Raw genomic sequence first — 24,204 nt, forward strand, 5'->3', positions numbered from 1 at the left:
CTCAACACTCTTTCCTGTTTGGTTTTCAACCCCTCCACCCCAAGAGCAACTCCTCTTTTTTTTATCCTATCATTATATGGCGGGAACTCTGCTCCCACTGTATTAATACACAAATCAACACTGCATCACTATCTCAAAAAAAGAAAGAAAAGAAAGTATAACATAATCAAACCGATGTCTACATACAAGAAGTATGTACTCAGAGAAAAATCAACATGGAAACTCTTCAAATCTTCAAAAGTCAGTGTTCAGTAACCAAGCACATCATACCCCTCATCAAACTAACATACTAACATACTATACATATGAGTGGTACTGCCTACAGACGCTCGAGACTCGACTCCGCAAAGTTCAATCGCAGCAGGGACATTGTGGGACATGTGTATATACACAAACACACACAATATAGTCCCAGTGATTTTCAGGAAGAAAATCAAACTTATAATGATTTCATCAATACAGAAACCTCCCCCCAAAAAAGCTGTCCATGCTATGCAGAGGCTCTGTGTAGAACCCAGACTGTCAGTGAATCCCAGTGATAGCTGATGATCACTGACAGCGAAGAGTTGGAATAAAGCCCCAGTGACAGAGACTGGACTTTAAAAAAAAAACCCAGAACAGATTAAAGCAGCAACTGTCATCTTCTCACAAAGCAGTTGTGAGAACACGTCACGTTGAGCTCGACAACAAAAATATGCACACCCTGCCACTTTCTCTCTTCCTCTAAGATCACAGAGTTACCCTGGGCTGTGGAGATGAAGGAAGCTCGAGTTCTGACACAGGAAGCCCGCGGGGCCAATCACAGGAACCGTTTTAACACACGTCTTCTGACACACGCAGCAAACACAAGACAAAGAATCTGTTAAGACTTTTGTGTCGTCTCTGAGAATTTTTTCATTTAAGCCAGGTTGCTTCACGTGAACAAAAAAACAAAAAACATCCAGCGCTCGGCACGGATTAGACTCAACGCTTCTTTGGGGGGAGTTGTCTTCATACGTATATAAAAAAAAAAGTCATATCGTCTCATTTTACTTTACCAGAATCCCATGTGTACGAAGCCGAACATTACTGGCCTCTAAACCTAAAAGAATTGAAATTCTCTCGGCAGTTTGGTTTACAAGCCATTTAGATGCTGTCTGATGAAGCATAAGCCAAAGATGACTGACAGCGGAGAGTATAGGCATATGAGTTCATATCATACACAAGCTTATCTTCGGAAAGCCATAGACAAATAGCATGAGTTTAGTAGATTATACAATGAGATTACCCAAGGCTGTGGAGTCATCGATTTGATGTACTGTAATGCATCAGGTGTATAACTAGCTCAGTGGTCTATATGGCTTATATTAGAGAGCAGCACGGTATGTTTAGCTTGTCCTCTTTCTGAAAAATTAAAATTAGTCTTATACGTCAAAACCCACCACAACACAAATAATAATCTGACTGAGTCGAATACACAAGCAATCCCATCTGAAGCAATTTGTAGGTCACTCTCACCAAACGACATTATCAAAGTCAAAACAAAGAGCATAGTGTTTTAGAACATCAGGATAATGAATCCAAAAAGGGTCAATATTGTATTTGCATATATATTTTAGAAAAAAATTTGCCTTGAGAAATATATGAGTAGCCCTATGTACAGCGACGGACATATTACATACAGTATACATATATGTTGTGATATGTATATCTATATATCTTTATGTATAGATACACATATACTTGGTATTTACACAATGCGGCCACTAGAGGGCTGCGCAGCATACATCATCAAACAGGAGGGCCTGGGTGTGAAGGTGCACGCACGCCTCCACCACAGCCAGGCCCCCGGACATTCTAGAAAATCCACTTCCCAGTCAGAAAAGAAAGGGGTGTGATATCTGTGGAGGTCTGAAGCAGCTTCCCAAGCCCCCCACCCCCCCCGCCCGCCGAGCTCAATGTTTACTGAGGAGGAACAATTCATGGAATTGTTTCTTTTTTAAGGTGAAGTAACGTAGAAAACACAATGAAAAGCAAACAACTGCCATTACATCTGTAGCTATGCCAATTCAGAGTAAGGTAATGCAGATATATACTGTTTCAACTAAGACAGGCCCCCCCGCCCCCTCCCCTGCTTTGGCCTCCGTTTACTATTCCAGTTAGATTTGGCATTTTAGCCCTTTAAAAATCTGTGATAATATAGATGCTGTATATCAATACATAGGCTTGAGTAAAAGGTGGTATAACAGTGCTTAGGATACATGTGGCAGCAATTAACTATATACAGGGAAACACACAATTTGAGCCAACAGGAGAGAAGAAGAATGAAAATCAGTTTCAAAAGAGAGAAACAAGCCATTATGCAGGCTTAGCTTGATTGACAGTTAGCAGTGAAAAAAGTAACTAACACACTTAGTGGCTAATTCTCACCTCAAAACCTGGCACCCCAAATTCCTATCAAAACCTGACTAAAATTACCGACTACGCTCTGACGGCGGTATAAACCTGTGTTATGACATTTTCCTTCATAGGCTGTGAGGCTAGTCAGACAACTCGCTCCCACGTCGAGAGGCTGCACGTGGGAAAGGACGCGCGGTGCGACACTTTTTTTGTTTGTTTTAGGTACTGGAAGCTTTTTTTGAGAAAGTAGTTGACCATACCCTTTGGTGAAAAGGTGAAAGGCAAGTGTTTGATTTGTATACAGAGTCATTTACATATGCTGCCTTTTGAGAGAAGCAAATGAAAAACAAAATACAGATATATATATATATTTATACATGTATACTTTTTTTCTTTTGAAAACATCCAAAAATGTCAAAGTAATGTGCAGGCACTGCTTTTGCACTGATAAACTGAAATGTCATCTGTACTGTATCTAAATTGATCCATGTAAAAGTTACTGTTTCACAGAGGTGATGTAAATATAAAACAACCCCAGTAAAACCAAGAGGTAGCTCAACTGAATGGCTAGATGAATAACTGAGTGTATGTATGTTGTATTGGTGTGTGCACGGCTTGTGCACTCTAAATGTCCTGGTTTTTGAAGCAGCTGTTTGTTGATTTTTATATACAGAAACAAATACTGTATATAGGCAGAAGTTGTATGTATAGGTTCATTTGTATTATATGAAGGTCCCTTGTTTACTGAGTCTCTTAACACCTGCTCGCTCTCCACACAACCTTGGCCTTTACACCAAGAGAGACTTCTTTAGACATGACACACACACATGAAACCACACACCCCACATGCACACACATACGCTCACACTCACACTCCCCCTCCACACCTCCATTAAGTCCACTCAGCACATTCTCAGCTCCCTCCCTCCATTTTTACCCCCAGGGGTCTCGTCTCCAGCTTCCCCTCGGAGGTTTGATCGAGGCGGGCATCTAGGAGACTTCGCTGCCGAACACTTCCAGCACCAGCGGGGTGAGCTGCATGCTGTGCTCCGGCCGGAAGGAGAGCGAGCGGTACTGCTTGGAGTGCTCCTCGTTGAGGCTGCGCAGGTCGGCCAGCTTCTGGATCATCTTGGCGTAGAGCAGCTGCCCGGCCGGGTGGTGAAGCTGGATGTAGGCCTGCAGGGTCTCAGACAGGCTGTCCTGGAGGGCTTCGATCCGTGCATGATCCTGCACACCTGGGCGGTCTACAGCAGAGGAGGAGACAGACTTGTGAAATTTGATGGTTCAAATAAAATGTTAAATATAACTACCACTCAGTAAAGGCCCAACAGTCCCTTAAATTCAATAAAGCTGCACCAAATGTCACACACTCATTAATATCATTCCCCTAAGTGTGTTGGATTTTTTTCATCCAGATCAATAAATCATTCTCTGAGAAAATGTAGCAAATGTAGAAAAACGTTCTATATCACAATGTTAATCCACCCCCTAATGTGGATCCTTCACGGATAGAGCTCTTCCCTGATCCTTCCACCAAGGTTCATTGAAATCCATTCAGCTGTTTTTGTGAAATCTTTCTTAAAAACATTAAAAAAAACAACCCAACAAACAACATATGGACAGGTGTAGAATTGAAACGCTTCTGTAAAACAAAGGATTTCAATATCTGTGTTGACTGTGCAATAATAATATTTATCCTGGAGTCCAGATGTAACTTAGATAATACTGTATGATCTCTGTGTTTGTATTTCTCTCATGCTGGTAAGCTAGCGTGCTAATTTTAGATCAGGCAAGGCACATCTATGTATTGTTAATGAGCTGCCTCATATACAGAGAGGGATGCAAATATACATTTGGTTACACATGCTTGCTTGCAGCTTGCATAACAATACATGTTTAATATATACACTGTATTTCCTGCAAATGGATACCATACACACAACTATGTGTTCACATAGAAGCTAATACCACGAAACATGAAACCCCTCTCCAAGCTTATGCCTGCACGTCACTGTGACAGATGGTAAAACTGCCTCATATATTATCGAACCAAAAGGTTTCAGTTGATCTTTTGCAATAAAAAACCCATAATGAACATATTCTCCACTTGGAGAAAAAAAAGAAAGGCACATGTGTTCACTCATGCACAATTCATGACGACCGCTCCCTCCTCCACACGTTCGGATGCACAGTACCTGGAGAAAGCAAGCAGATGGCCATCAGCATCACATGTTCCTCCTCCTGCAGGCCGAGCTTCTTCAGGCCCACCTGGAACTTCACCAGAGGCTCCAGCAGCTCCTCAGTGTGGCCCGCTGTGGAGGAAACAACACATCGTTAGTGCCTGCGCAGCGCGTACAACCGGCTCCACACTGTAACGCAAGAGAAAGGCCCTCCAGGGAATGTTAGCATCCCACTAACTCATTAATATTTCATTTGGCCTCATGGAATCATCTCTGGTGAGGATTTTCCTTTGAACGTGTTCTCAGGTCTCAGGTTTGTCGGGAAAATTTGAATAATGATCGATTTATATTCAATTTCTACGCAGGTTTGCTTTCATGTAGATGTGTAAATGAGAGCCACTCGAATACTGATCAGAAGTTTTCTTTGATGTTTATCATTGATGTGCCTCCATTTTGTTATGTTATGGCCGGTTATGAAGTGAACCGTGAGGCTTTCCGAGAACTGACAAGTTTTAGTCATTCTTATTGTATAATTGGCAATGGTCATGTAGAGTTATTTAATACAAGACAGTGATGCAGTTTAATTTGAAAAAGTTGGGGTGAACAGGACAGATTTTCTAGAAAAATATGTTTTTGAGTATCTCATAGAATAACTTTGATCAGTGCAGGGATGTTCTAAATGAAACACAGCTAAACCTAAAACTGCACTAGCACAAGCATTTCCTTATGAAAGTCTGAGGGAAAGGATCCCATGTGAAAGAGCATAAAATATGATGTCGTAAAACTTTTTTATTACCGCGCGAAAAAAACTCTGTATTAGGCTCATGTCTGATGTCATCGACATGTATTTTAGGACAGAGCGTGACAGAGCTGTCTCTCCTTGTCGAGACAGTGGTTGTTTTGTGTCGCAAGCAGGTCAGGAGTGACATTCTTTGCTTAATCCCAGAAAGAGGGGTTTCTTGTTTGAAAGCCACAACCACTAAGACTTCTGCGGATATGTTTTTTGAAGAAATACTTGCATTAGCATTCTTTGCCTACGGGTGTGCACACAGGCCCACAGGCAGTAACATTATCTGTCCTCTCACGCTAATGATCCTGTCACCTCCTTAATGCCTGGCCGCTTCCTTCGAGCTGTGATCAGAAGCGTTAATGTGTAACATGAGCATCTTTTCTTCAATTATCAGCTGAGCAGAATGAGTTGAGCCAGGCCCGAATGTGCACGGCCATAAACACTGGCATGTCGTCACAACAGCTAAACTGTACATGTGGCAGCGTTTCCCACTGACCTTTGGTGACATCACTGATCTGGTATTTAAAGTCAGGGGCACCGCAGCTCCATGACATGTCTTCCAGGTTGAAACTCTGATTTGAGCGCAGCATGATCACCTCGATGGCGCTGGACTTGAGCAGGGCAATCTGGTCTTCTGCAGTCAACTCCCTGCGGGGAAAGAATTCATCTTTTATGTTGGTGTATGATAGCTCTTAAAATAAACACAATAATCTCGTTGTCATCGTCAGACATGGCAGGAAACTGATACAGCAGCAAGTAAACAACAGCGAGAAAATTCAAACCTGGAACCTGCCCACTCTGCATAAATGTGTCAGTTTATCAGTTGTAGAATTCATTTCAAAGGATTGTGCTCATCAATGTTTTACCCACTACAGGTTCAAGTCCAGTCTCAGATGTTGTTAGATATACAGCAGGCAGAAAGAAAAAAACAAACCAAAATCTTTTTTTCTGTCTGCTTCCCCCGGTCGTGATGGACTAGCGTGTACAGATCTCTCATTTGATCAACATCAGTGAAACCGTTGCCGCTTTAAGCATCTTCACTGTCACAGTTAAAATCCAGCAATGTTATGAAATGTCTCTAAATGTTCATGATGTGAAACTAGTGGATTAGCAGGAGCCATGAGCTGGAACCTGCAGATCTCCAGGGGAGGTCTGTGGTGTTTTTCAGGGCTTTGGGAGCAGATCATAAGTGGAAGAACATTCCAATGGTAATCCGACCACGTCCATCACTCGCTGCGAGTGGGAATGACAACTTTCAGGATATACAGGCCCCGACTCGTTTTACTCTTGACTTTGAGGTGACCCCTGAGACACGGAGCTTTTGTCTCAGTCGAGACGCTGAGAGACAAACATGTGAGAGGGCAACGGTTGACATATGTCAGGGAGGAGGGTGGTGAGGCAACAATGAAAAAAAAACCTTGGGGCACCCTTACAATTTTAAGTTAGTAGTCACAAATAACGTGTTTGCTTTTTATCTGAGAGGTATTGCATTCTCCTGAATATCTCGGACTTTTAAGCAAAGATCACATGCTATCACATGGTCTGAAAAACTGTGAGATCACCAGATAAACAACTTGGCAGTGTACGTGCAAAGCAGGTTACTGTTCAGTGCTGTTCAGTACGAGAGGTCAGGCAATCACCTACTAACATACTTTATGGGCCAAATTTCAAGGAAACAACATGAACAGGGCATATATATAGGCTTGTCCAGTGAAGGAACAACATGACATAAAATAATTTTATGTCGCCTGACACAATGTGTCAGCTATCTGCAATAATAAGTCTATCAGTGATCTATGGCCTTTAGACCACAGCCATCACTGTGGCACAATATCGACTAATCAGGAAGAAAAACAAGTCGGTGTACAAAGTCTTCAGCAGACATTTAGGTAAAGAGTAACTCTGAGACATGCAAATAAAAAATACATCAGGTCTGAAAGTTCATCTCCTACATTTGGACAAAAAAAAAGATTTTGTCAGACTACAGCAGTACGTTGCAAGAGCTGCAGTATTCTGAATGCAACCAAAAAATACCTGATCAAAAGGAAGTTCTCTGCAAAACAGAGAATCAAATGTTCACCCTCTCAGTGTTATGTTGGCTATGAGCAGCAGTAGACTGCTAAATGAAAACTGAAAGTCAGGAAATGAACTTTCAATGCAAACAAGTCAAGAGTAAGACTGAAAACAGAGCTGACAACTCCCATTGATCTATAGTAATGCATAGTAAGTAATGTCTACTAACCAACATGTTTTTCTTGCCGACTTGTATAGGATATGTTGTTGGCCTGTGTGCCTACAAGTAAAATGTCCAGACGAGACATGCTGTTTCTGGGTGACATCAGTTATAAACAACACACATGCATGCAGACGCACCTGAACCCAGGGATCATCTTGGCAAATCCTATGACCTTTTGGATGCTGTAGGAGACCAGGTCAGCCAGGTGAGGCAGCATGGAGAAGCTGGAGCCTTCCTCCTCGCTGGAGTCAGGGCTGCTGCCCTGCTCCTGGTACATCATGAGCAGGTTGTTTAAGTTCACTTTGGTGTCTACTGACTCTGCAGCGGGCAGAGTGGAGACCAGGGAGGGAAAATATGAGACAAGAGGAGAGAAGAAAAGAGAGGAAAATGTTCACACACCAAGCCCAACAAAGTCATTCCTCCAGGAAAACACACAACCACACACGGTGTGCAGAAAGAACAGAGGGAAATTATGAACATGGAGAGGGGCCCTGCTGGCAGACAGGATGGTCTGAAAATACGTGAGTGTCAGGTCAGTAGAAGTCAGATGAAAGCTCAGATTACAGCTCTGGCATCATGTGAAGCAGGCAGAGCGAGATTGGGTTGTTTTGAGTCAATTGTGTGTGCTGAGTGTTGGAAGGAGGCCACGTGACCGCGTCCCTCGCTGTGTTTGCTCCATTAGTGATGGATGCATTAATGAGCTGATGTTTACTAGTGGTGGTGTCTGCAGGGTACAGGTTATTCACAGGATTTCCACTGGATTCTCAGTAAAGCAACATAACAGATTACATAAGCAAATATGCAAAGAGCTGAACTGGAAAAAAATAGCCGTCATAAGTCGAGTATTAACCCTTGATTCACTGGAGGAAAACAGTTTTATTATGAGAGTGATCAATCTGTGTTTTTCTGAGTGTAAAGTGAAGCGCTCACACTGTGTGTCTCTTACCTGGGGAGTGACTGAAGGAGTCAGAGGAGGCATCAGAGAGAGAGTGGAGGGACGCGGCTCTGCTGGCGCTACGCGTCACTGGACCCTCACGCACAGGAGGCTAGTCAGACAAGAAATACAGTCACTAAAGTTCTATCTGTAATATACATTTAAACTATATATAATCTAATTGCAATTTAGTGCAATTTTTACATATCTTATTTATCTATTCATTCAATATCTGTAATTTCATCCACTTGCCAACAATATCCCAACGTCTGTTCCACCCGTATTTATCAATTTATTCTTGAACCTATATTATTACAAATGTTTACTTTAACTTTCTACATCTTAGCTTAAATACCCACTCAGGAAACCATAGTATTATAAATAACGTTCCTGAGCCGGATGCTATTAAATTTCGTCCTACTGTGCACTTGTCTTGTGTGTGGTGTGAATGACAATAAAGTTCATTTTGATCTTGAAATAATGGAAACTATTAAGGTGAGGGTGATATTGGAACATTTACATACACAGTAAAAACAAGTATCTTCACAATGTCTATTAACATGCAAAGTTGAGTGTTCATTGTTGTGATTCTAATTTAAAAACAGAACCTGCCGCTTTGACGAATATCTGCTAGAGAAATGGGATTGAATTGCCCAATTTAAGTGTGGCCGTGTGTGAAATTTGTGCAGATGGAAACTAGAAAATGAAAGTCATAACAGAAATGGATTGAGGGACGGCTGGATGGGAGATTTGTGGAAAAGGAGTAAAGGTGATACAGAAGTAAATTCTTATGTGAGGAATCATAACAATGAAATGCTGCAAGTATCCCAGACAGGGAACCTCATGAAGATTTACAAATTCAAATAATATCAATATTGTTATTTTATGGGACATCAGCAGCAATACATTTGACAACACTCTTGTATCTTACATTCGTGTTTATGCCGTCTGTAATCCCATGTTTAAACACATGTTTTTGAGTTGATTTACGACAACAAATGGCCACATTGAGACACGCACCCTGAAGCGGCAGAAGTCAGAGTAGGAGTCGTCATATGTTTTGTGGTGCGCCTCCACCAGCGTGGCGATGACCTGACTTTGCTCATCAGTGAGCCGGGGCCGCCGGGCCTCCTTCTCCGCCTCGCGCTGGGCCTCCTCGTCCTTCCTTCGCTGAATAAGGTCCTTCTTCCTCTGCACTTCCTCATCTGTCAGAATAACTGTGGGGGGGGGGGGGGGGGGATCATAAGGAGTCAAAGAGGGAGAGAGGGTGTTGGAATTAGACAGCAAAAATACACTTTCAGGGAAAAAAACGGGATGAAGGAAACTGTTCTGTGTAAGAAGGACAATAATAAAACATTAGGCACAGGAAAACAAGGGGAATATACAAAAAGCGCGATGATGACAGAAGACTGGTGTAGCCTGGATACTGCTTAGACTTTAAAGCTTCTCGGCACATACTTGTCTTTAACATTGTGATGACAGCTATGTCAATGCGGTGCTGGGTGGAGGGGGGTTGTTATTCTCTGGAGGAAGAGAATGGGAGGGGACAGGTCCATATGGAGACCCCGCTGCATCGAACAAATGAACGCATTGTTTTTGCTCTGCCGGCTCCTTGTTGTTCTAGCCACTGAATTAGCTCATAGAGTCGGAGATAGGGAGAGAAGGAGAGAACTGGGTCTCAACAACATGCTTCTGTTTTTGCAACAGCGAGCGCTGATTCAGAACAGTATATCGCAGTGTCTGTGCCACTGCTCTTGCAGTGTTCCCAGAAACACCCAGGGGAAAAAACATTCGCCTGGAAGCGAGAGGCCTCTCGCTTAGAAGTGGCCGGCGGACAATATCCGGATATCAGGAGAAAACAAGAAAAGATGGACCTGCTATTTACAGACCATGAAAACAAACACGGCAGTGTGGAAAGACAGGGCCTCACTGGATTGTACATAACAGCAGGTGTTTAAACTTCAGATGGAGTATACTTACTGTACACAATGTGGGGAGGCTCAGGCTCCGGTAGTTCAAACAGAATGTGTAAACACTCTAATGGGGGCATAGACCCAGAGACACTGACCCCAGGCCAAAAATTACATAATATTTACAAGAGGGACAATAGGCCCCAAGAAACAGCGAAAAACAGTTGTGTAAATCGTACTTTTAATCCTAGAGAAGGAAACTAGATTGTAGGTCTAACAAGAAACACAGATGAAAATTACCATAATAAACATACAGTAGGTACAATGAACATGTAAACTGACTAAGTGGGAGGCTGATCCTGGGTCAGTTCAGGATACAACATTAACGCATATTCCGAACCTCCAGTTCACCAGAAAACTACTGGTCCAATTACTCAATCAGAGCAAAGTTTGCAAATGAATCATGGGATTTATGATAAGAGCCATAAACTGAACCCAAAGGGCCAAACAAGGACAGAGAGCATCAATAACTTCACTTATTGAATACATGCAGTAAATCACAAGGGTGTGAGGTTAAATTGTTGCCCTGAGGACATGTGGGTCACCTGTCATACTTACATTCTTTCATCATGCCAATGTCCACACAGCGCTTGAGCCGGCATGCCTGGCAGTGGCGCCTGTTGTCCTTGGTGATGGTGCAACTGCCGTTGAATGGACACGTGAATGAGGCCTTGCGCTTCATACTGCGCCTGAGAAAATCATGTCGAGTTTTTAAAAGACACAGAAACGCAGAAAAATAAAACTCTGCTTGAAACAGTGTTGACAACAGATGTGTGCATGTAATTAGTTTTTCACAAAAATCACAACCTGACAGCTTTGACACTGTTTTGCACAAACATAATAATCACGGTAGAGCTGGATAAATATTTTTAAGCCTTGAAGTGAGTGAAGCAGCGAACATATGGATGAGCGCCAAGGAATCTAGCGGTAAATGATGAATCTCGCCAAACAGTGATGCAAAGCACAATGATTTAGTCAGTGATGGAAATGTATGTTTGAACATTAGTACACAGATGTGAGCAAGCAAACACACACACGCTTGGTGAGAGTTCAAATAAGGGCCAGCTGTGAGGCGAGGAAGGAGATCACTACACATCCGTCTTTTTTATCCTCTCACTTTAAATATCAACTCTTCTGAGAGGAGCAGAAACAAACGAATGAATACATCAGACAACCCGTCAGCATCACGACCTGCTCCAGTTTTGTTTTGGTCTGAATTGGAAACGTGTGTTTCTCAACGAGCAGGTAGAGGCCAAGGCTTTAACTTCAGGGCTGAGCTCATTTGTATTCTCTACCTGGTGCCTGAGCGTCAGCATGGACAGTGATGTTGCCAGGTTGTCTGTGTGTGCGTGGGTGTGTGTGTAAAATCTTGCATAACCGTGGGTGGCAATCACATTTAATGGGTGTGCGAGAGTGTGGGTGGCCATTATATATGCAAGTTCCCATCCCCGTGTTTGTATGCTAACGTGTACATGTGTCAATAAGTTGGTCAATATACATATTTTTTTCATCTGGGTTGTATGCTCTATTGTGTTTTACACAGTCTACTTAGTGTGGGTTAGATATGTTAATATGTGTCTGCTTTGCATTGCATCTGGGACTTCACTTTTGCATTTCGTACCTGAAAAAACCTTTGCATCCCTCACAGGTCATGGCGTTAAAGTGGAAGCCGCTGGCTTTGTCCCCGCACACGCCGCAGATACGAGGCATGTTCCTGTCAAACTCCTCAGTGGCCAGAGAGGATGTACTCACAACCGTGGTTTCCATCACTGAACAGATAAGAAAGAGAGAGGGAGAAAAAACATTATTAAAGCAGCGCCAGGTTGTAGAAATGTTCAATTACTTTGCCACCAATAATCACAAAAAAGGAGACATTCTAAATCATGCTGCCAACCTCTAACACATGAAGTAAAATCTGAAAAGATTTTATTAAGTTATATCCGTTCAATGCTGCACTTCGCACGATATCATGCGGTTTTAAAAATGGATTTAAACTATTATGATTGTCTATGTAAAAAACCTTTGCAGAAGTGAGACGCATATCTTTTCATCTGTCTCCATGCCAACCAAACACTGCCCCTTCCTGCAGAACAGATTCCGTCCCGGTCTACCCTTTGGAGGTGAACTCTACTCCAGTGTTTTTGTCCAGGAGCAAGGAACCGGAGCCTTATGAATCGAGTGGAAAAACTCTTGATCCACTCCAAAAATTCTGGATCTGGGTTACAATTGATTACACAGCACTCCAAGTATCTATTTCGCTTAACAGCCTCATGAGAGGGAGGGAAAAAAATGCATGTCACCGCACGGCTAGCATCCTCATAAACAAACAATCACTGTCCTTTTCACAAAGCTCCTTTCTTATTCCTGTCTTTGCTTCCACTGTACAGTCAAAGCAAAGCAAATGATGGAGGCAGGCAGAGAAAGGGGAAGCGAGGACAACGAAACCGATAAAAACCCCAACAAACTCACAAATCAACAGCCAATACGGTGAGGGCCCATGCAGTTGAATAATTTAAACGAATTTGACAGAGCTTTCTATAATTCATGTGTAATTAATGAAACTCGGTTCTACCTCGAAATCGTGTACACACTCTTGTAAATTCAACAGAATAGATTTTTTCTCTTGTTGCTGTTTTTCTACAGCAGTGACCATCATCATGACCAGTGTGCCTTGAAAACAAATTCTGTTCCTGGACAATCCTATTAACGGGATATGTAGTCCTTATTAAAACAAAAGGTCAAAAGAAGAAAGGAAACAAGGGGCTTCAGTCATTGCCTCAGCGCTGCAGGCATCATGGACAGAGGTGGCTCAAGCATCTCCAGCATGTGGACGTCTTGTATCGCAGCACCACATGCTTCAATGCAGAACATCTGATACAACCACCAGTGTGGTACGCTCAAACAGTATGTATGCACGCAACTGGAAGTAGCACCAACTGGCAGCGAATACTTATGAAGGGAACTGAGCAGATGGGTCCGACAGACTTCTGATAAACGACAGAGCACGGAGAACCTTAGAAAGGCCGATGGGAAAACACTTGAGATCGTTTCGCTTTGCCTTTTCCGGTTCCGGAAGCAGTGAGTTCTAGCATGTTGATGTAAAGCAAAGCAGAGGAGTACATTTGTCAATATATAAAGAAAAAGAGATTGAGTTGGTTAAATCGACAGTGTTAAGTGTTTGCACTGCTTTGCAAGCCACAATAAATAAGAGAGACACACTTCAAACTCAAATGGCACTAAGTAGAACACATTCCTCTGCCAAGTCTGTGCAACAATCCCCTTAAATTCATTAAAGCAGCATCATATTTAACAAAGAGGTATCAGTCCTCTAAACGTGCCTGATTTTTTCAAATCAAGATCCATGAATCATTCCGAAAAATCAAGAAAATTGTGAAAAACATCCAATTTCTCCTTGTTATAGAAAGTTAAAAAATAAAATCCTGGATCCGTTCAGTAGTTTTTGTGTAATCATGACCCCAAACAAACATGCACACAACCCCCAACAAACTTTCTTTAGAGAAAGAAATATGGAGCTTAAGGGTAAGAGTCTGTGATGTAGCATGTGTGAGTGGTATGTTGTAAGTGCAAAACCAAACCAAAAGATGACACAAACAAATGATAACACAACCATAAGATAACGTAACAAGAACACAATGCTGGGCAGGTGGGGTTTAAATAATCTTGCGGAACATTGGCAAAATGTTCTATTATACAACCATTCCTCCTCAGCTCCAGCCAATAGAAACCCAGCAACAAAACAACATACAGCGGAACAGCGACAAGGGCCTGTGGCCTCTATAAATACATTTTAACTGAACTTAACAGAACATTTATAGCTGCTGCTGTGCTAAAATTGGTAGAAGCCATGTTCTGTTTTACTGTACAAACTGCCTCTAGTGACAGATTAGGTGATGGTGGGTCCTGAACCCTGCCATTTTGACCCCAACCCGCCCCAGTCTACTATTCTCCTTTCACACATCCGTGGTCTTGAGAGCAGAGGTAAAGTGCACATGTCGGGTCAAAGGTCTTCAAAAATGGCATACCAGTGGATAATTGCTTTAAAGTAATTCCTTGTCCTTATGACAGTGCTACAATAGAGTTTATCCAAAGACGAATCAAGATAAGGCCTCAAAGGCTATTTACTGTATGATAACAAACTTGCCATGCAGGTGATGAAATATGAATGGGCACAGGTTTTAGATTTCAAACACTCACGCTACGCTACCGCCCAGACCTATATAAAGCTTAGCACCAAAAGGAACAGAGTTGAATTGAACAGCAACTTGTTTAGTATCACGGTCGATTTTGTGGGAAAATCAACTCCCTTGTGCTGTTTCAACATGTGCTCCTAACCTTATCTGCCTTCTTTCTCCCAAGAAAATTATTATTTTGGTGGTTTAGTGGTGAGTGTGGTTGTGAGGGGCTGGCCCACGAACACGGAAATCATGGATCAGGTAATGTGAGATATCCTGAGGAAAAATAAAAAGGTCTGGCGTTGGGTTAAATTCTCATGTACAATGTTAAAACAAGGAGTACTTCAGTGCTGCAGGGCATTTTGACTGGTGCCAGACAACCAATCACTAAAGAGCTGTGATCCTACCGAAGCACTTAAAAGTAAAAGTATTTGGGAATTAAACCATTAAATCCTTTAGGCAGGTCGGACAAACTAGCCACAAAATACCTAATGCTACCATGTAGTGAAGTGTTACACAATATAATTAAGGACAGCCTTTTAGAAAGCATAACATTTGTTCTCCAACGTGCAGGCGGACTAATCCGAGCAGGCGTCAAGGTCATCACTCACTATGGAAAAACACCCAATCACCTTACTATATCATCAACTGATCAGTGAGGTCGCTCCTCTGTGATTGCATTCAGCCTTGACAGGCCATTACAGTAAATGCAGTCGTATCGAGAGAGCTCTAAATAATGCATCAGGTTATTAGACCAGATCTGTGCTCATTCCGGACTTGGACACGCAGAGCCAGGGAGATGGTTTTGAGCTTCGACTGAACATGTCGCTCCTGGGCGACACACATATACTGTGTACAGCGTTCAAAAGCATCGATCAGATCTGGCATTTTTGAATTAATGCAGATCAGAATACTACTCATCTTAGTGTGTCACACGGGCAGAAAGCCTAAGGACAAAGCAGGGACTCTGATTTCTAATTTGCTTACAAGGGACAGGCAAATGGATATTTTTTTGACCTTTACATTAACTTCTCTGGACCAGATTTGTCAAGCAACTACAGACACTTTCAGCATTTATTAGGATTTTTCTTCAATTTAATTAATACTAAGTAAAATTAAATATATATATATATATATATATATATAGCAATCTAATTAATGTTTAAAATATCTGAATTATGTTGACAACAAAAGACAGATGGCTGAGGATCTATTTCCAAGGAGGGTGCATTTGGTCGACTGGAAAAGAAAGAACCATAATATGCAGCTGTTAATAAGTAAGTTCATAAGATAAGGTTTATCAATGGCACTAAAAATGCACCCACTTTTAAGTCATATCTCCAATGTAAAATTCAGGTAGCTGCTATAAAAAATGCTTTTAATAAATTAGTATTAACTTTTATTTTATGACTTTTTTTCTATTAAGTTCCCTGATCCTGTATTGAAACATTTCTAACAGCACAGAAGCTACTGGGGTATAGTTTAAACTACAGGAGAACATGAAGAGCAATGAAATCTTTTTAAATAACCAATTTTTCATTAATAAGGGCAATGAAATTTACAAACATTGTTTGAATACAACATGTGCACCATTTTATTATTACAGCTTTACATGTGTTTAATACCTTAAGGAGGTAAGGACCCAACATATGATGCTGGCTAAATCCAATGATGCTTGTCACTGTTGTGACTGCTGCTGTTTTTTTTCCAGGTAACAATATCAAGGACAATAAGGATGGGAATTTCTTACAGCCTTGTTAATGAATGAACTTAACGGTTAACTTTCCAATGATACTAAAATCATAAATCGTGAGATAAAGAGAAGTGTGATCATAAAGTTAAAAAATAAATATTACAAGAAAATTGAAAGCTGAATATTTCTACATAAGATTTGAAAATGGTTATGATGTGCATCAACACATTAAAGAATCTGATACTGGGCGTTGAGATTGACTGTAACATTAGGTGTGTTTTAGTCAAAATGGATGATCACAGTCAGTGACTGGTGCAGGGTTGTTTGTACATTAAAGCAGAGTTACTGGGGGTATTTAAAGTAGTTCATCTCAGCCACATGACTCGTTTGAGTAGGAATAAGCTTCCACAAGCTTAGGGAGACAAACCTCTTGAACATGAACAATCTTTACGAGATCATTAGGATTGTCAGGTTTGGATTATGTTAAATATTATGAAATTCTTGACCTCAGACTTGCAAAATCAATAATTTTTTAAGTCTTTAGAATGCCCTGAACCGCAATAAGAAAATGTGTGTATTTATTTGTGTGTAGGTTGGTTTATGCATGAAATTCATTTTTACATTTGTTATGTTTTCATTCCACCCTGATTAACACTCTGATCTCAGTTTGTGCAAGATAAATTAACTTTATTATTACAATAAATAAAATAAACTACATTAGTGTTATCATTGCTAATGTAACCGTTTTGCAGAAGCACATATACTCTTGCTTCTGTTATCTTCTCACCACTTTGCTATTGAGAAGGTCATACATGTTTTCAATTACCACTCACTACACAGCGAGTATGGATATATTTTCATCCATCGCTCTGTGAATGGCCCGCTTGCTGTTTATAGTCACAGCGAGAAAGGAAATGCCAGCCAACGGGAGTGTGAGTAAAGAGATGCAGGAGAGACTGCAGCCAGGGAGGAGTGGGAAGGAGGGAACGCTGGCTGGAGAGATGGAGTAAAACCGATAGGAATATATACATAGATACAGCGAGTAGGGGAGGGGTGACCTCTTTCACAGTGACTTCTTTTGTCACAAAGATACGACAGAAAAATTGTGTGAGTAGAGGTTGCACGCAGCAGTGGGCCCGAGTGAGGCTGTCCACCCAAACAGTCTGTTTTTGTTATTTTAAAAAGCATGGCTAAAAATATGCAACTTCAATACACGTCTCATCTCTGACAGGCCCTCATTTTGAAAAGCATCAGTGGAAAAAGCAATTAGCTCTTCATGTAGTTGTGATTTATTTCTGGCGTTGCTGCTTCACTCCCATTTTTAAATAACGGAGACGATTTTGGCATGATATGTTGTTTGTGACCACGTTTCATTGTCACAGTGAAAACAGTGTTGATTGCCCGGCTAAATTTTAATATATTTGATATTTGTACATTTTGTCTTAACGTAGGTTTTTATTTGTAAGAAGCCTTCAGGCTCAAGGCTCATCTGTGCCACTTCCAACACATGGGGGTGGCACAAATGGGCGGGCCACATGAAACAACACCGCACCCTCCTGCTCAGCCAATAAATAAGTACGGGACAGTTATTCATTGTTTTTTATGGTTTGTTGTGGAGGATAAATAAAATCGAACTATTTGATATCTAAGGCAAATGTTCTCCTTTCTGTAATCTAATGATGATTGTCTGCATTCAGCAATAACATTTTGGTAGTAGGGAAAACACCCAATGTGATTTCAAAAAGCACAAGCTTACATCTTTAAATGTCTTGTATTGTTCAAACATATTCAATTACAGTAACATTAAATAGAAAAACCTCATAAGATAAATGTTTTAACTAGGAAATATTTCGCATTTTTGACTTAACTATTGATTCTAACTCATTTTCAATTGATTGAGTCATTCTTTTTAGGCTAATCATTTCCACTCCAATAAAAGGTACAATTTGTTACTGAATGAAGATTAGAATTGATCATATAGTGTAAAATAATCCCTTTCTGAATCAGTCAGTTGTAAAATAAATAACCATTGGACGCTAAAGACATGAAAAGGAGAAGCAGATGAGACGACTGGAGTTTGGCAAAGCGAGACATACGGCAGCGGTGGTTGATGAGCAAGAGATGAGGCCTGCTGTAATTATGTGCACCACCACAAACTGACTTTGCTTGCTGCAGCTTGTCATTTTAACTGGGTGGTGAAAGCTGCAAAATAAAGACATTACCCAAATGTCAGTGGCAGAGTTTGGCAAAATGGTCAGGGTGTTTCCCCTTCTTTTACCTCAACACACGAGCGGAGCAAGAACACATGCTACTAAGCATGCAGTGGAGCAGTGACTCATCTTTTCCTCTTTGATTTATTCACATCATGACATGCACGTGTCTCATGATCCCAGGACTGACGTTATAGTCGGTTCCAGGTTGGATTTAAAGACGTAAAATTGTCAAAAGTGTCAAAGCTTAAGAGTTGATAGGTCATCGATTCTGATAATAAATGGTCTGGCTGTTGGTGGTCTGGACTGAATTAAAAATCAACATGTCTGAAAAACCACTTAGCTTGTCATATGACAGAATGTCTTTAAAAAACAGAATATAACCTACACTACACAAACCTGGAGATGGTCCAATACCATTCCTCCCATTTTGATACCTGAAAGCTTTGAAATGAATGCATTTGAAAAAATAACTAATTTAATGTTTCATTCAGCTGTATGCTACTAACCCTAAAGTGTGGGTAACTATCATTGATGTATAGCCTGTATAGGCTCAGGTTAAACCCTTTGAAAAACAAATGCATATAGAGAATGAAAGCCATATAGAATAATTTTTATTATCTAAAAAAGCTTTTCAAAACACTACTTGCCATTGGCAGCACAGTGAAACTGCTGCTGTTATGCAGCAAAGAAGAAGTGATTTATGGGAAAAGAAAATGTGCAGTTTTTTGTGGGAGAAACTAATATACATTATAGACATGGAATCAGATAAGTCGCATACACACCGTTGCCCTACCCAGCATTTTCTGCAGTATTGGAGGCATTTCCGAGCATCTAATAAAAAGTCCAGTGATTAACACGTGTCCCAAATGGATGCCTCTAGCTGGCACCTTCTAATTAGCCAATATTAGATATCAATTGAATGAAGTCTTGACCATAAATGGTGTGAACCTGACAAACTGAGTTAAGTGCTAATGTGAGAGATAGTTACATTTTGTGTTGAGGTGTTGCATGAAGAAATCTGTGTTTCTGCAGCATTGACAGTATCAACAGGTCATCTGTGCTTCTGTAAGATATTCATAAAGACAGACCATGGCAGGAGTCCAGTGCCACTCATAAGGTCACTTATTCCCCTCGCATTTTCATTTCCAGCTGCAACCAAGTATGTTCTTATCAAACAGGAAAGTGGCCATTGTATTTTTTATTTTTTTTGCCATCAGGTGCCCTATTACTTCTAAAGGAGACATAAATGAGACCTCAGCCGTGAAAAAGATTTGGAGGGCGGCCCAGATGTTAGATTAACTTTCATCAAAGTCAATATCAAGCGATTATAAAAACCCACCCTCCACTGAGGCCCACCATCCAACAAACCTAATTAAGTGGTGCCATTAGTGCTCGGGTGCTGAAATGAAATGTGATTGAGGACAGGGCAAGATAAAACAAAGTGGGTAAAGAGGTGGATCTAGACAGCGCTTCAAGTAGTGATCATTTTAACTGCACACAGACGTGCAGAAGAGAGAAGGGAAAGCGGGAAATAAAAAACCTCTGGCATCACGTCCCAAGAATGTCAGCAATGGGCTTACAGACCACATCCCAACACATAAGAGTCAGAGTCGGAATCACATCCAGACCTATAACAGCACTGGAAGAAAGAGAGGGATCGCTGTGGAACGCCTAAGTGAGAGAAGGAGGCCCTCTCTGACAGTCCAATGAGCTCCCTCCATCAATATCACATGACGCAATCCCACAAATGGTTCTGAAATTGTTCCATGCTGCCAAAGGTTTCTCTTAAAGGAAAAAAAAAGAGGGAGAGTGGGAGAAAGATATAAAGGAGGGAGGGAGCGAGAGAGAGAGAGGGGAGAGAGCGAGAAGAGAGAGAGAGAGAGAGAGAGAGAGAGAGAGAGAGAGAGAGAGAGAGAGAGAGAGAGAGAGAGAGAGAGAGAGAGAGAGAGAGAGAGAGAGAGAGAGAGAGAGAGAGAGAGAGAGAGACGTTTTGGAGAGAGTTGGGAGGGAAAAGGGGGGAAAACATAAGACGATGTGTTTTACTGCATACCTCGGCCCGGGTCACTACGAGTACAGAAGAGACATAAAACAAATCAGATCTGGAATGACCCGGGCTGCACAGAGAACTGGGCCACAATAGAAATACATGATTCACACATATAGAAGCACATCTCAGGCCACAGCAGAGGCAGAGGTGAGGGTAAAGAGGAAACTTTTTAAAAGAAGAATGAAGGTGTGGTTCAAGGAAAAAAAAAGGACGATCAAAGCAAACAAGGTCTGAGATGAGTGAGAGGAGAAGTTTAATTCAAATCTGCTTGGTGTTCAACACAAAACAGACAATACATGCGGGAAACAGTAGATAGAGGATAGAGGGGATGGAACAATGGACAAAAAGAGACAATGCCGGCCCAACAACAACAAAGACAACAAACTGAGTCTGTAATGCAGCTAAACAAGTGGCTGAGCAGACTAGTCCAGTCCTGTCCCTTCGCTTCCCTCTCTCTCTCTCATTCACCTTCCTGCAGCCTCCACGGGTCTATTGCATGCTCTTTCCCTATGATCACAGGGAGCATATTACAGCAGCAGTAATAGCACATGACAAGGTGACCTGTGCCCCACACAGGATGGGCTAAACTGGGGTGGGAGGGGGTCCCATGTCCCGTGTCCAACCCTATGGTCTCTGCCGCGCTCTCCCCCCCTGCCCAGGCCCCAGCGCTGGCCTGCAAGGGGAGCGAGAGAGGCAGTGACGGCAACCTGCCCCCTTATGCTGGGCCCCTTGCTGGACTCTGGAGAGGGGAAAGAGACGAGGCAGGGAGAGGCCCACTCAAACACACACTCACCAAAAGTCCTGTTGATATCTGTGCTGAATTTGACAGAGAAAGTACATTCTCAAGCAACACGGAGCGGCTACGCACGGAAAGCCAAACGTGGACAGTTCCCGGACACACGACAGACATGTGGGTGAGGTGGATGCAAATGCACTTAACCCAAACACCAGAGTTATGTAATCGCCAATAATTGCTCGCTCCATTCCAGGAAATACAGGACAATAGTGACATTTGCATTTGTAAGAAATACCAAACTTTTGTACGGCAGAAAAACATGCACTTGTGCTTTCAAGTTCACACAATCAATTTTTACACAGATATCAATAAGGCATAAAGGGGGGGGGGACGGACACAAAAACACCCACTGTCCTGGATATCAAACAGTGACATACATTTTGCTTTTCCCAGAAGAATTTTCCTGCATCAGTCGTGCTCGTATACACAAACAAACATTACCTGTGTGATGTGTTTGGCTTCGATACCATCAACAACAGGAGGTAGAGGAGGACCGAAAAACATTAGGGGGAACTTAACACATCATTAGTCTCAAAAGGCAGCTGAACATATGTGGTAAACAGCACGTACATACAAGTGGGTCTTTACAGCGACGTACAGCAGCCTCTTTCTTTCTATAGGGTTACATGTGAGAGGAAGCAACCAATTACTGCAGTCACGAAAGGGGGGTAGGGGGGCCAGGTACTTCACTGTATAGGAGACATAATGGACTGTACCATCACCACGGCACACAGCTCCGTAAACAAGCGGCCATGGTTGTAGTCAATAAAGACCAACAAAGCTCATTTCGTACAGTTTCCCCATCGCATGTTTATAAACAAATGAACTGGGAAATGATTCAAACGCATGCTTGGCCTTCATGTGAACAAAGTCCCTGGCCCCTTCCCAAATAGTACAGGTTCTAGGAATATGTTTATATATTTATACTACTTGCTGTCAACTGTATTCCGATAGTTTAAGGGATAAGCAGCAGCGAGAGAAAAGCTGGAGCCTGTTTAAATTTCCGCCATGAGAGAGACAGGGCCCTTGTAGTAATTAATGATGTCACTATCAGCCCATGGCTCCGGTCAACGTGACTATGAAGTGCGTGGTTAAGGTTTATAAATACAAAAACTTTTAACTATCTCTACCATCAAATAATCTAGTATATGTATATAGTCAATTATAACACATTTCACTGCATATGCACATACCAATATACAACTAATTCTACCAGCCATACAACTGTGTGAGTAAGTGAAAGTGAATCCATAGATGCTCAGATAAGTGTAATTGCATAAAATCAGTGAGTTACAGTCTGTCAGTCTAACAGGTGAGCTTGTAGTAATACGAGTGATTTAGGTGGATTTTAAAAAAAAGCTATATTATACTTGATTAATTCGGGCTAAAACACACACTATACATACATCAATTGCATTCCATATATATATATACATATTTTTCAGCTCTGCAGACGACAAAACTTTTAAAAAACGTGTTCACATGCGTGTCGCAGTAAACCGTAAGTGCGTCACCAACCCTTTTTTTTTTAAAGTATTTACAGTTGCTGGTACGTGTACTCCTCGGGTTTCTTTTCTCCTGCGTGAAGGCACTGGCTGGAAGCAACACAACCCGAGGGACACACACACACATGTGAATTCAGCCGTACTACAAACCCCCATGTTTGACCTGAAAACAACAGGTTGTGATCGCACCCGAGAGCAACACAACAAAGTGCACATTTGGCAGGTGTTGGTTGGGTCGGGGGGTGGGGGGGGGGAATGAAGAAGACAAACATCTCACCTGCGGTTCTCGCATGCCCTCGTACACTAGGTGAGCCTGGAAAACCTCTGATCACTTCAGCCCGAGTTGTTGATCCTGTTCCACACAACACAGAGAGAAGGCATGTCGCAAGTCAGTGAGCGAGCGAGGGGCCTTTACCCCACTACCTGACCTGCTGCAGTGATGTTTACGTAACTCTCAACTAGTTTCACAGCAACACACACACACACACGGTGCTAATCACCACGCAGGATCTGGAGATTAAATTACACTTTTGTTCTCCCTCTTCACAACAGGCATTCCAATAACTCCACATTGGACTTTTCCGCATTTGGGAGTTCCATACCTCAGCTCAACTTTTCCCCATCGACACCGAGTTGTGTGTAAATCCTCTGGAGTCGTCGTGCGCCGTCGTCGTCTTCTTCATTCGCTGATAAAGTGTGTCCGCTCCATGTTGTTGTCCATGGGGCCAGCTCTGGGACCTCAGTTTCTTCTTCTTCTTCTTCGTGGGGCCAGTGAGAAGACGCTGTTGTACCCGACAGAAAAAAAACCTCAAGCAATGTGACTGGTGGCGGAGGAAGCGTCGGAGTCGTCCGCCCTAGCAGCAGCAGCAGCAGCAGCAGGCTGGTGGTAGCTAACGTTAGCGTGGCGGCGGCTCGAACCCTAGAACGCGGCCCCAAGTTCAAGCAGCTCCACTCGCCGCCCTGAGGAACCGAGGGAACCGAGGGCTAGTCCGACCGAGCCCGTCTGTCAGCAGCGGGGGGGGGAGGGCAACATGGAGGAACACTCTATCACACCTACGGTTGTCCGACGAGCAATAATATCCCTCCTTCTCCAGGACCCAAATAGATGGCCATTACTTTCTTTGTTATGCACCGCCCCCTTTTCTGAGGACCTCTACGGGAAAAGAGGGATTTCCCCCCCAGCCCCTTCGCTGGCCAATGGCGGACGAGGTGGGCCTGTCCCCCGCGTGGCGATTGGTGGCATTTCCGCCCTGCGCGGCTCTGATTGG

The 24,204-nt window shown here is 42.3% G+C and overlaps 1 protein-coding gene across 1 annotated transcript; it reads right to left on the reverse strand.

Moving 5' to 3' along the window:
- Window positions 1-2,088: 2,088 nt before the first annotated feature.
- Window positions 2,089-24,060, reverse strand: LOC132999387 (vitamin D3 receptor B-like). Its single transcript, XM_061069047.1, has 10 exons — window positions 23,539-24,060; window positions 23,214-23,288; window positions 12,111-12,258; window positions 11,048-11,178; window positions 9,540-9,736; window positions 8,532-8,631; window positions 7,723-7,903; window positions 5,846-5,997; window positions 4,575-4,691; window positions 2,089-3,623 (listed from the first exon to the last, which is right to left on the reverse strand). Exons 3-10 carry the CDS (start codon window positions 12,254-12,256, stop codon window positions 3,370-3,372), a joined length of 1,278 nt encoding a protein of 425 aa, XP_060925030.1. The 5' UTR covers window positions 12,257-12,258; window positions 23,214-23,288; window positions 23,539-24,060; the 3' UTR covers window positions 2,089-3,369.
- Window positions 24,061-24,204: the final 144 nt, after the last annotated feature.

This window comes from Limanda limanda, chromosome 4, assembly GCF_963576545.1.
Source record: "Limanda limanda chromosome 4, fLimLim1.1, whole genome shotgun sequence".
Classification (NCBI taxonomy): Eukaryota; Metazoa; Chordata; class Actinopteri; order Pleuronectiformes; family Pleuronectidae; genus Limanda; species Limanda limanda.

Bases quoted from the DNA above. Each gene is read 5' to 3' on its own strand.
- LOC132999387 (XM_061069047.1), bottom strand. From the start codon at position 12,256: ATGGAAACCACGGTTGTGAGTACATCCTCTCTGGCCACTGAGGAGTTT. The intron at 9,737-11,047 runs GTAAGTATGACA...CCCCCCCCACAG, and splicing joins CATTGGCATGATGAAAGAAT to TTATTCTGACAGATGAGGAA. The intron at 7,904-8,531 runs GTAAGAGACACA...TGCCCGCTGCAG, and splicing joins CTCCTTCAGTCACTCCCCAG to AGTCAGTAGACACCAAAGTG.